This window comes from Canis lupus, chromosome 30 (genome assembly GCF_003254725.2).
Source record: "Canis lupus dingo isolate Sandy chromosome 30, ASM325472v2, whole genome shotgun sequence".
Classification (NCBI taxonomy): Eukaryota; Metazoa; Chordata; class Mammalia; order Carnivora; family Canidae; genus Canis; species Canis lupus.
This window is the reverse complement of record NC_064272.1, coordinates 17,606,238-17,618,729: the sequence shown is the minus strand read 5'-3', so window position 1 is coordinate 17,618,729 and position 12,492 is coordinate 17,606,238. Positions and strand designations below refer to the sequence as shown.

Here is a 12,492-nt window from a genome sequence, read left to right as displayed (position 1 = left end):
ATTTGGAATTTTAAAAACATTTCAATAATCTAAAAGCAAATCGATTATAGGTATTAGTAACCTTTGCATTTTCATAATATTTGACCTGATTTGTTTGAGATATGGTATAAACATAGAATATGATCAGAAGGAGAAATTAAAAATGCCATGCTCTGATGCATTGGTGAATTCTAGTTTAGATTTTACTAATAAGTCATTTTGTAGGGTGTTTTGTAGTCATGGTGCTCATTTGGATTGAGGGTTAAGTTTTTATTCACATAATTTATCTTTTATCACATGTATGTACAGGTTATAGCTGTAAATCTTAAGCAAAATATTATTTACAATTAATTTTGGGGGGGCGGAGTCTTAGTTTTTATTCAAGTACCAGGTTAGATAAATCTTTAAACTTCCACAATATCCCCTATATCCCCAAAGGAATGTACTTTCTGTGGGGGCAAACAGGATTCTTCCTTCATTTTCTTTTCCCCGTCTTGCTCCTCCAGGTCTTCCCTTAAGCAAGAAACCGGTGCCCATAGATGTCAATGCAGCAGAGGTTGTAGGACCAGAACTATACATACCCAGCCCTTGAGGTGCATGCGTGGGAAACAGTAGTCGAATGCCCTGGTCTTGAATTTCTCGTTTGTTCATAATAGACATAATCCCTGGTGTTTTGACTTCTCTTGCTGTTATCATCTTTGATATAGGGTGATCTCTTGATCGTGCTTTGCCACTACCTGATGAGAGGGAGTTAGTTGGCAGAGGAGAAAACAAAAAGAAAAACGAAGGGAAAACGTTGTGTATGCAAGGCAAGGTCTAGGCCTCTCTGGAGGAACAAGAACTTTAAAAAATGTAAAGTTATCATATTGTTTAACATGAGTTGATCTTAAACTTGGGAGTAACCCAAAAGATAAAAATCCAAAAATGCTACCTAAAAGATGTACTATAAGCAGAAATTTAAAATTAAGACTACCATCTTAAAAAATATTCTTCTGAGTTTTTCGTTGTTGCCTAAGGTCTACTCTAAGAAGTGTCTGGCCAACACCTCTCTCTCCTTCAAGTTATTTAAAACTCAGGATTTGTTGTGGCCACAATTGAACTGTGTTGGGTCAGAGGACTTTAGTACTGCCTTGGAGGAGTGGACTGAGTCACAAGAAAGCAGGTTTGAGGCCCAGTTTTAACCACTTACTGGCCACCCGAGTTTAAGCACACCCTGTGCCCTTCTTTTTATGAACCACTTTCCTCATTTCTAAAACAGGGCTGATGATCTCCCTTTTGTCTTGGCTACTGCCGGGAGCTAATGAATGTGTGTCAGAAAACTACAATAAACCCCTAAACAAATGTCTTATTTAAAAATAGACTGCATAGATATCTAGATTAATTGTAGAAAAGTAAATAGATCAAATGCTTTAATTGTAGCCAGATTTTTTTTTTTTTCCTGATGTACGAGCAGCCTATTTGGACTATAGAACAGGGGTGAAGTAGTTGGTCATGTTATCAAAGATGACATTAAAACAATCTGACTCACTGTGTTTGGCAAAGATAGTTTGGGCAGAGGTGTGTTTAGTTCCTCTTGCTGCTCACCAGGGAGTACTGGCTTCTCTAGAACATACTGAGTTTAGTTTTTGTGGGTGTCAAGCTTTGGTTTTTGTTTATTTTTACAACTCTAGAGAGGATGGGGAGGAAGAGCAATGGTTTCCTACTTGTGAGAAATAGCCTCTTACATTACAAGTTCCCCAGCCCTCACCAAAAAGTAGATGCCAAGTAGGGGCATTCGAGACAAGTATCAGAAGGTCATTTGAAGCCATGAAAGCTAATACTCAAAGCATTATATAATTTTTAAGATTCTCAACTGAAATTTAGAAAAATATGTTATTACTTTATACTGAATAATGCATTTTCAAAGCATTCTTTGGTTTGGAACCATTGCCCATTAACATTTTGGGAGGACCCTGGGCCACTGTATGTTGTTTCCAGAGCTGTGTTTGTGATGGCAGCTGAAGAGGAGTTGCAGGGACCTGTAAGTTCATTAACATTTTCCTCCCGGAAAGCTCATTTCCCAGCTTGGTCCACAAAGAAGGGAATGACTGTTTTCTTTACTTCTGTTCTACTACTGGGCCCTCTTGCTCTCTGTTGAGAAACCTTGGCCTGGATTAAATTCAGTTTAGATAACTCAGATCTGCATACATACATAGTTTTACTTTGCTTTTGTAGTGTTAATGAACTCATTTTTCTTCTTGGAGAGCACATAGTCTTCTCCACTAAAAATCTCCATGTCTGAAAATTCAAGAGTGGGGAGATATTGTTAGTGAATCTGGCCAATCCTATGCTTATCTTTCAGGTTCCTTTTTGCACCACTGGGCCTGATAACCAGTAGGAACAGCCAAAAAAAAACCAGAGTTATCCTTTAAGCTAGAGAGGCTTTGAGGAAATGTTAATTTATTTTAACTCCCAAAAGGGAACTGGTAGTGGAAACATCTTGTAACAGACATATTCTATGAGGTGCTTTGGTACCCAGCATGCCTTGAAAACAGAACCTCCTAATTCCTGAGGAGGTGCCTATGGGTGTGACACAGTGGGAAGAAGCGACAGTTTCAAGTTCTGTCCATTACAGGTTTTCCAAAGCAATATATCTCTGGTTATAAAATGTAAATCTATAAGGAAATAAGGATTCTATATACAAAATCTTAGCTTACATACGACTTTACTTTTCAGACAGTTTTTATGGCAAGAAAGCTATGTTTAACCACTTCTAAAAGGTTAACTACTGCAATTTCATCACTTTCTAATAATCCTTGGGTAAAATAACTTCAATCACAAAATTAGAAGTGTTATAAGCTATGTTTTCTGAAACAGTCTAAAGACTCCTGGATCTTTTGCCATTTTTACAGGCTGCTGTAAATACGCTTGATGGCATTGGCTTCTTCTTTATCAAGGATGCCTTTCTCCACATAAGCATCAGCTTGTTGGTTGATGAAGTCCCTCATCTTTGAGAGGTCATAATCTGGAAAATATCATTAGAGTATCATGAGCAGAGATCAGGAAAGAGACATCCCATTATAATGATGACCATTAACTAAGAAGCTTTTTATGCAACAACGCCAACTACCATTCCATCCCCATCTTTCACATTGGATAACATATTAAGTCTTGGCATTTGTTCAGTCTTTACAATTTAAAATCATGTTTATATGTATTATATTATCTCATTTGCTGTCCATCATCACACCTGCAAGGTGTTCAGGTGGGGAAGTGTTCCTCATTTGACCATAGAGGAAATAGGCTCACAGACCAGGGCTGTGCAAACTTAATATTAATACCAATCCTCTGGGGGCTCTTGCAGATTGGTATTCAGTAGGTCTGAGGTGGAATTCCAGATTTTGCATGTTAAATAAGCTCCCAGGAGATGCTGATGCTACTGGACCAGGAATCACATTGGGGTAATAAGATCTTAAAGCTTAAGTGTTGAGGATCACATGGTTAGTAAGAGTTACAAACAGAACCAGGTGTTTCAATTTTCTGCAAATGTTATACAGGTTAAGTGACTGTTGATATAACCCACTTTTTTTTTCAAATTAAGAATTACCATGATTTTTCACACTATCTGATTTATATGCATGGAGAAAAAAAATATATGTATGTATAGAGGTTTTTTTTTTTTTTTTTTTTTTTTTAAAGAGAAGCCTCTTTACAGCTCTTCTGTCCTTCTTAAACAAAAAAACCTGTGCAAACCATCAAACCACCCATCAAAAACAAAGTGATCCCCCAGTAAGGAGGATGCCTGTGGCATGTTTCTGAAGGCTTAAAGAAAACCCACATCCTCTCTTGATGCTTATTGTCATAAAAAATGGAAAATACAGAAACATGGAAATAAAACTTAAATCATCTGAATTGTATTAATCATATAAATAGCCACAGTTGGTTTTTTGTTCTACTTTTTCACTTTTCAAATATATCTCAACCCAGAATTGAGATCACAGTAAATATACAATCTTATTAACGAGCTCCTTTCACTTCACCCAGTGAGCATCAATATTCTTCAGCAACACCACTTTTAATGGCTACATACAATGCATCCTCTGGATGTACCAGAATTTATGAAGCACGTCTCTTGGGGTTAGACATGTGGGTCTTCCACACCATGGCGTACTTGGGGAGACCTCCCTGCCCAGATTTTGAGTTGCCCGGAGCTGAGTTTCCTTGAGAACAACACTGTTCGCCTTGGCTATAGCAGCCCCTGGGACAGAGCCCTGCCTTCTATCAGGTTGTGAAGGAGGAAAAAAAAAAAAAGGAGAGAGAGGGGAGCAAAAGCCCAGAGCACCCCAGGAAAGGAAAACTCTAAAGAACATCTCTGTAAGTGCCAGGTGTTTATCATATCAAGTGAGTGGAGGCTTAGAGAAAGCCTGTTTCCTCCCCACCAAGAAAGGCATCTGCTGCCTTTTTAGGGCTTGGGCGTTAAGATTCAAGAGATAACTGTCAGCCCTGGGCACTTTACCACCATCATCTGACTCGCTCTTCATGAAACTCCATGAGGTAAGTGAGCATTAGTAACCCCATTTCAGGCATGAAGAAACGGGCCAGACGAGGTTAAGTCACTTGCTTGGGTCATGGCCGAGTCAGGCTCTGATCCCACGTCTGTTTGTGGGACAGTCACTGCTTTGGCCATTCTACGGCCTTGAAGCAGTGAACATGAAGCAACTATCAGGTGTAGAAGAAATGCGCAGTAAAATGCTCGCGGTTTTTGTTGTTGCTGTTCTTTTTCAGTTCCCTTACTGTCAGGACAAAACAATATATTTGTGTGCTCCTCACAAGCTTCCTGACCGGCTCAAGGGGTACAAAGAGGTGCGTCTTGAGTATCACTGGTTCCAATTACTACTGGCCCTCCCGAGTTGGTTGCAGGGTCAACATCTTTAGTGGGACGCGGGGCAGCCCAGGGGCAGATGTGAAGAGGTCTGGGTGATATGAAAGACAAACAGGAAAATACTTAGCTTTCTTTTGAAATGGAAAAACTGCATCATTAAGACATGGCTATCACTATGTCTTCTTTTTTTTTTTTTTTTTAAAGCACAGATCTTATTTTTAAGGGTGCATAAAGTTTTATTCTCCTCCTCTGCCTATCACATGGCCTTCCTTTTCCTGGATCTGGGAAGGAGACGCCGGTCACTCAGACCCCTGCCCGGCAAAGGGCATCGCAGAGGTTAGGGAAGGTCAGAACTAATAGAGCTAATGGACACCCCTTCACACAGCTGCAGCCACTGCCGCCCCAGGAACTAGATCCCCACCCACTTCACGAGATGACCGAGGTCAAGCAGAGCACATATGAAGCCAATGGAGGAAAAGCTCTCTGCTTCTGCCTTCAGAAGGGTACCCTGGATGTCACCCTCACTTCCTAGAGGCAGAGGGGAGCATCGCACGCAACACCGTCTTTCAGAAATTTGCTCACAGCGCCTACAAGATGCAAGCGCTAGGGTATCCGTGCTTCCCCAGTTGGTCACTTCTGGAAGTGGAAGATTAGATCACAGGGTGTTGTGGGTTATGACCAGGAGTCTGGTTCATGTGAATCAGCAAAAGAAAGAACATAAGTACTCCAAATTGTTGGGCCATAAAATTAACACTGGCTTCAGAATGTATTTTGGTGCCTACTGTATTAGATTGATCCTAAGATCAACATCTTTTTGATTTGAGAGTCTTCAGTCACTGATGGCACCTTATAATTTTTCTTCCTTAGTGGTATATGCAACAATGGTGTATTTTTCAGTCAACGACAGGCTTGATGAAATATGGTTTCTGTGAATTTTAGTGGAACTGACAGCCTGGAAATTCACACCATTTTGAACCACATTAAATAAAATATGTGTGGAGAGCTGATAATTCTTTCCATCTCACTCCATTTAACAAGATCTCAGGCTGAAGAGGGGCTAAACAGATCCCCTTCTCCCACTGTGCTCTGTCTCTCAGTGGTTCTCAAATTTGGCTACACAATGGAATCATGGGGAAGGGGAGTTAAAAATACTGATGCCTGCGTCCTTCCTCTTTCTGCTATAGTGGTCCTGAGATGCCACCTGGGGACCAGGAGCTTGAGGAGCTCCACAGGTGATCTGAATGCACATTCAAGTTTGAAAACACGGCTCATCTCATTTTAAAAGCATCACTTGGCAACTGCTCAGCCAAACACCGGGGAGTCTTACTGACTCCTCTCTCCCCACGTTCCTCTCAAGTTTCTCCTTTCTTTATTCCTCTGCCTTGGTTTAAGCCCCATCATTTCTGCTCCAGATCCTTGCCTCCAATCTCTGTCCAATCCTCTGGAGTCCTATTTCTTCAATCTGTAACCATATTGCTACGAGATAAATTTCTTAGTTCTTAACCTAATTAAGCCCTAATTTGGGCTCTTCTGACTAAAACTTACCTCCTTCTCAGGGTGCACAAGCTCCTTCCAGATCTGGCTGCCACCCACCTCCCCAGCTCTGGCTGTAGGTCCTCCCCACAAACACCCAGTGTTCCTGGGAAACCGAGTGGCTCCGGTTCCCAGAACGCGTGACTCCCTTTCGTTCCGTTATGTCTTGGCACCCAGTGTTCCCTATGCCTTCATCTCTTGTCACTTAGCTTTACAGCAAAGGCTTTTCTGCAGACCTTTCTCCAAGTGCTGGCCATCCCTGCAAAGAGATGGGCCCTCACATTTGTACTACTACATCTGTCTGTGATGGCAGTGAGCAGGGCCACCGGTAGCTCCAGTGATGCTGGGAGCTCCTTGGTGGGCCACAGAGGGCAGGCGGAGACTGCATCTGACATTTCTACATCTCTGGTACTCAGAGCAGAACCGAGTCTCATTCTGTGCTTTCGGGAAGTGACAGCCTTTATGATTGCAGAGTGCATCTCATGTGTGGTCAGAAAATGCCTTTGTTTAAAATACTCTAAGGGCACCTGACATTCAGTCAGTTAAGCATGTGGCTCTTGATCTCAGCTCAGGTCATGATTTCAGGGTTATGAGATCGAGCCCCATGTTGGGCTCCATGCTGGGCATGCAATCTGCTTAAGATTCTCTCTCTCCCTGCCCCTCTGCCCCTCCTCTCAGCTTGCACGTGCGCACACACACTAAATAAATAATATTTAAAAAATAAAATACTCCAAGGAAAGTCCAAAGTGTTAATTATTGAACGTGGTTGATGAACACATGGGGATTCGTTATGCCATTCTCTCTACTTTTGACATTTTTTACAATAAAATGCTAAAGAAAAGGTCTTTGCTTGAGAGCCTGCTTTGAAAAATAAGGAAATGGAAATTTTATTCCTGCATCTGCATTCCTGAATCTTTTGGGGCCCTGACAGGAGACTTTAGCCCAATTTGATTGTGAGAAACTTTATTTAACAAGAATCCCTGACAAATGGGGTGAAATTGGTAATTTACAACCATATTAAATCCTTACCTTCTTTATTTCCTTTTTTGTTATGTTTCTTCAACCATTCAATATTTTTTCTGATGGCTTCCAAATAGGCTTCGGTTTTCCCTGGAAAAGGGAAGAGAACCCATATCAAACACTCATAAACTATCACTGCATTTCTTTTGAAAGACCACACTCTTGTTCGGAACCATAAACACTGACCTTGTGGAGCATTTGTGAAGTGGTGTCCCTAATGAAGTGGGGTGCATATTTGTGTGCGTGGTGGGGAGGAATGTCGAGGAGAATGGGTAGGGATAGGATTCCAGGAGATAGGACCAGGCTCATGCCAAGGAGCCATTACACACACTCACATACACACACATGCGCGGTCTGAGGTCCTAGCAGAGAAGAGTTTTGATTCCGTTCACTGGATGCGTGGATGTCTTCAATTCTCAGACTGCATCATTTCTGGTTCAGAATGGTTCTTCAAAACTGAAGAGTATTCTCAGGTCAAGAATTAAATCGGAGTGGCAGATACTGCAAAGCCTCCATCAGCAATTAAATGATGTTAAATATGTCTCAGTCTGTGGCTTTGTATTGGCCCTTATATAAGTCTCCTGCCCAATCTGGTAGGGAGCATGGAAAAACTCAGGTGAAGCGGTGACCTGGGCCTCCTTTCAAGGTTTGGATGCGAACCTTAGAACTCACTCTAGTGGACGCCTGGGTGGCTCAGCGTTGATTGTCTGTCTTCGGCTCAGGGTGTGATCCCTGGGTCCTGGGATCAAGTCCTGCATCAGGCTCCCCACAAGGAGCCTGCTTCTCCCTCTGCCTAGGTCTCTGCCTCTCTGTGTCTCTCATGAGTAAATAAATAAAATCTTTTTAAAAGAGAAAGAACTCACTCTAGTAAATTTCCCCTGAATATAAACACTGTCCCATGGGCCTCAGGTGCAGCGAGAGAAAACTAGTCGGCACTGAAGTGCCTGCTTCATGATGCCCTTTATATACACTGGGGTCTGCAAGTGGGTATTATCAACCACTTAGAGATGAGGAAACTAGCACTCAGAGAGGCCAAGTGACTTGGCTGAGGCCACACAGGAAATAACCAAAGTAGAATTTAGACTCTGGTCTTACCAGGTTTCTGCTACCTACACTATCCGAAAGAAAAGCTCTGTCTTTAGACATGGATACTGACGTGCCCTAGTCTTTTTCAAAGAAAGCAACCACACCTGAAACCAGGTGAGGTCTCTAGTACTCAGAAGGTCTGTACCAACGGACCAGGTGGTCTGGAGGATACCAGATGGCCCGAGAAAAGCCTTCAAAGTCCAAGAGCTCTGCAAGAAGCAATGGCTACCAAAGTTCAGTGGTGACTATGGATTCTGTGCCCCCTTTGAGCCCTGTTACCTCTGGTGTACTGCCCAGACTTACTGAGTTACCTGTACTGTGTGCTTAGGATGTGCCAAGGGGTGTGCTTTGCGCTCCAAAATGCGGTTATCTCTTTTACTCTTCACAACAACTTCTTAGGGCAATCTCGTTTCATCCCCACTTTACAGATGAAGAAACCAAGGTGAAGAGAGACAAAGTAATATGCTGAAGATCATATGGCTAGCAATTTGGGGAGCTAGGCTTGAGCCCGGGTGCATCTGACTACAGACCGTGAACAGTAACACTGCCTTTGGTGTTCCAGTTACTGGAACTGGTGTTCCGGTTTCCACTACAGCATTTACCTAAGTGATCTCCTGAGTGAGCATCTTTCTTCCTCATCTTATAAGCCCATACTTGTACCTCACCACTGGGGCTCCATGTTATCTGGACCCCAAAAAAGCACAGAGAAGCTCTTGTGCAAAAGCAGTGAATGGAGAAGGGAAGAGATCCACGATTTTCAGCTCCTATTCACTGCAACCACCTGTATAGAAAAAGTCTTTATTTCAGTGCTTTGTTTTTAAGAATGTTGGAGCATGTGAAAGACCAAGTCCTCCTGGCTGATGTTATAACATTACAGTGAATATACTGAAATTCATTGTCTGTTGCCTGTTTGTTGAGAAGGTCAGTTGGATTTGTTAACATAAAAACAGTGTTCTCTATTTCAAATTAACTCAGATAGAAACGGCATTTTGAACAAAGAAAGAAATCTTAGTGTAGACTATTTCTAAAGAATGCAGCTTCATTTTTTTTTAGTTTAAATCAAATTAGTAGCTCTTATAGGACTAACAAATAGATAATTTGTCATTAGCACACTAATTAGGGCTTCTGAAACTTTTAAGAATGTTTGAAAATGGTCTTGTTATTTTATTTAAATGTTAGGCATTTGCCCCACAATCTTATTTATGATATATTATCATGTGGAAAGCTTAGTCAAGAAAAGGAAAACCTGGGTCACCTGGGTAGTTTAGTCAGTTAAGCATCTGCCCTCAGCTCAGGTCATGATCTCAGGGTCCTAGGATTCAACCCCACATTGGGCTCCCTGCTCAGCAAGGAGTCTGCTTCTGCTATTTCCTCTACCCCTTTACTGTGCTCATGTTCTCTCTCTCAAATAAATAAACATTTTTTAAAAAGTATTCAACATATGGAGAAATAAAAATTATTAAGAAAAAGGAAAACCTGAACTTAGCCTCTGTATAAATACTGTGTTAAAAGTCTGAATTATAAGAGCACCTTGGTGGCTCAGTCGGTTAAGTGTCTGACTCTTGGTTTTGGCTCATGTCAAGATCTCAAGGTTGTGAGATTGAGCCTTGCATTGGGCTCTGTGCTTGGCAGGGAGTCTGCTTAAGATTCATTCTCCCTCTCTGTTCCTGCCCCTGCTCCCTCTCTGTTCCTCACCTAATGATGGACAGAATTGGTAGATAAATACCCAGTTTCCTTTTGCTTCAGGAACATTCCATACAGCCTCCCAGAGATCCCCAGTGGGACTGAGCCCCAACTGTCCACAACTGACGCCCACTTGTGAGTCCACCTTATATGAGCTTCTTTCCTCTCCCTGTCTCATGTACCTCTTCCCCCCAGTGGTGCTTCCTGGGGTCATCTTCAGTCAAACTTGACCTCAAATCCTTCTCTCGGCATCTGCTTCAGAAGGAACCCAACCTAAGGCAATTTTAAATGGGGGACTTGGCATCATCTTGTTGGGTTGCTTTTTGCTCAGGAACCAATTTCCTGAATGTTAAATTTTAGGGACACCTGGGTGGCTTGGTTGGTTAACCATTTGCTCTTGGCTTAGGGTATGATCACAGGGTCCTGAAATTGAGTCCTGCATCAGGCTCCCTGCTGAGCGAGGAGCCTGCCTTTCCCTTTACCTCTCCCTCTGTGCCTCCTCCAGCTCATGTGCTCTCTCTGTCTCTCTCTCAAATAAATAAATAAAATATTTTTAAAAATGTTAAATTTTAAAAAGTATGAAATGCATGAAACTAATTTCATTCACTATATTGATATTACCAACCCATAACAGAATGAGTTTACTGCAGCTTATAGGAATCTATACAGCAATCCATAAAAAAAAAAAAATACTGTCTTGTAGATCATAACAACATATGACTAGGATAGTTTCTCTAGTTTATTTATTGTTTAGGATTTATTTATTTATGAGAGAGTGAATGAGTGTTGGGGGAGAGGAAGAGGTGAGAGAGAATCCTCAAGCAGACTCTGCAATGAACTCCGAGCAGCACTCCATCCCACAACCCTGAGATCATGACCTGAACCCAAACCAAGAGTCAGATGCTCAACCGACTGTGCCACCCAGATGCCCAGTTTTTCTAATTTAAAATACCCTCATCCCCCTCATCCCCCTCTTTTGCTTTTTTATCCATTGTACTTATCACTTTCTACCAAATCATATAATTTATGTGAGCTTATTGTCTTCCTCCCTTAGAAATATTTGTTAGCTGATAAAGCCTGACATGTAGTCTACCGATAAGTATTTGTCAAATAAGTGAATGGGTAAAGGCTTCTTAGATAGAAGCCAAATTGTAATCAGAAGGATACAATTTTTTAAAAGTATAAATGGTATAGATTTATTTTTTTAACCAAAAAAATGAATTATTTGAAAAACTTGAAGTTTAATGAATTCTGAATGGATAGTTATAACAGACACAATTTAAAATACCTACAAATAGGCTAGACATACTATATCCATATACCATTTAATCTTCATAGACCTCTATGAAATTAGCATTATTATTCTCATTTGACTCATGAGAGAACTGACACTTGGAGAGGTTAAGTGACACATCCAAGGGGACACAGCTGAGTAAAAATCAGAGCCTGGTCTTGAACCAGAATGAATCCAGAGCCTCTACTGCGTGTAGCTGGGTAAAATCCACCTTTTAGACTAGAAATGATTTAGTGCCCGTTGTTGTTAACAAGCTGGCCAACAAGGCAGTAGTTATCAATCTTGGCTGCACACTAGAATCACTTAGAGAAGATTTTAAAAAATTCTATGCCAAGGTTACGGTTCATACCAATTAAATTAGACTATCGAGAGCTGAGGCCAAGCATCGTTAAAAAAAAAAATGGTCTTGAGGGGATTCACATGTGGGGGGAATTTGGGGAATCACTGCCACCAGCATTGAGACCTCCATACATTTACCAGAGTACTGGTGACAAGGTGAATAAAGTCAGGTGTCACTCTGCTATTGGAGAGAAGCAGCTGGTTCCTGTTTACATTTTCTCTTCTCAGGAGCTATAAAGCAAATCTTTTATTTACACAGTGTGCAGTAAAAGCCGATGAGAGTCCACTTTGGAAAGCTGGACTATTTTTTTCAAATTTATTTGAGTTTCCTTTGGAAAAAAATAGCTCATGGTTGAGGTAATATGGCACAAGCTTTAAAACATATGCTGAAGCAGATGGGAAGAGAGCCAGAATCAAGACACAGCCCTGCTTTTCTGGCTGTTCTGGTTTTCAGCAGTGAAAAATACCCTTTCTTATACATCAATGGCCCTGTGATATATACTAACCTGATCTGTTCCCCCAGCCCTGTATAAAAACAACAACAAACTTGTAGAAATCAATAGAATTAACCTATTGAATACTGAACATACTAAAGATAATAGATCTTAAGAGTGTTTATAAAAATTAAGTTTGCTACCCTTAAAATTCTGTAAAGATTACATGATTACAGTTTTGAACTGCATAAAACAAAGTAAGT

The 12,492-nt window shown here is 41.2% G+C and overlaps 1 protein-coding gene across 5 annotated transcripts in view; it reads right to left on the bottom strand.

Annotated features, from left to right (window-relative positions):
* Positions 1–2,401: 2,401 nt before the first annotated feature.
* Positions 2,402–12,492, bottom strand: part of SCG3 (secretogranin III) — a 97,865-nt gene continuing 87,774 nt past the window's right edge. For 3 of the 5 annotated variants that reach the window (XM_035708795.2, XM_025472789.3, XM_025472790.3), the window contains 2 exons: positions 7,403–7,483; positions 2,402–2,983 (listed from right to left, as the gene is read on the bottom strand). In XM_035708795.2, coding sequence (XP_035564688.1) covers positions 2,865–2,983; positions 7,403–7,483 — 200 coding nt within the window. In that variant the 3' untranslated portion in view covers positions 2,402–2,864. Of the gene's footprint in view, positions 2,984–3,603; positions 4,932–7,402; positions 7,484–12,492 lie in introns of those variants that run through there. The other 2 variants (XM_049104228.1, XM_049104227.1) reach the window with 1 other exon arrangement.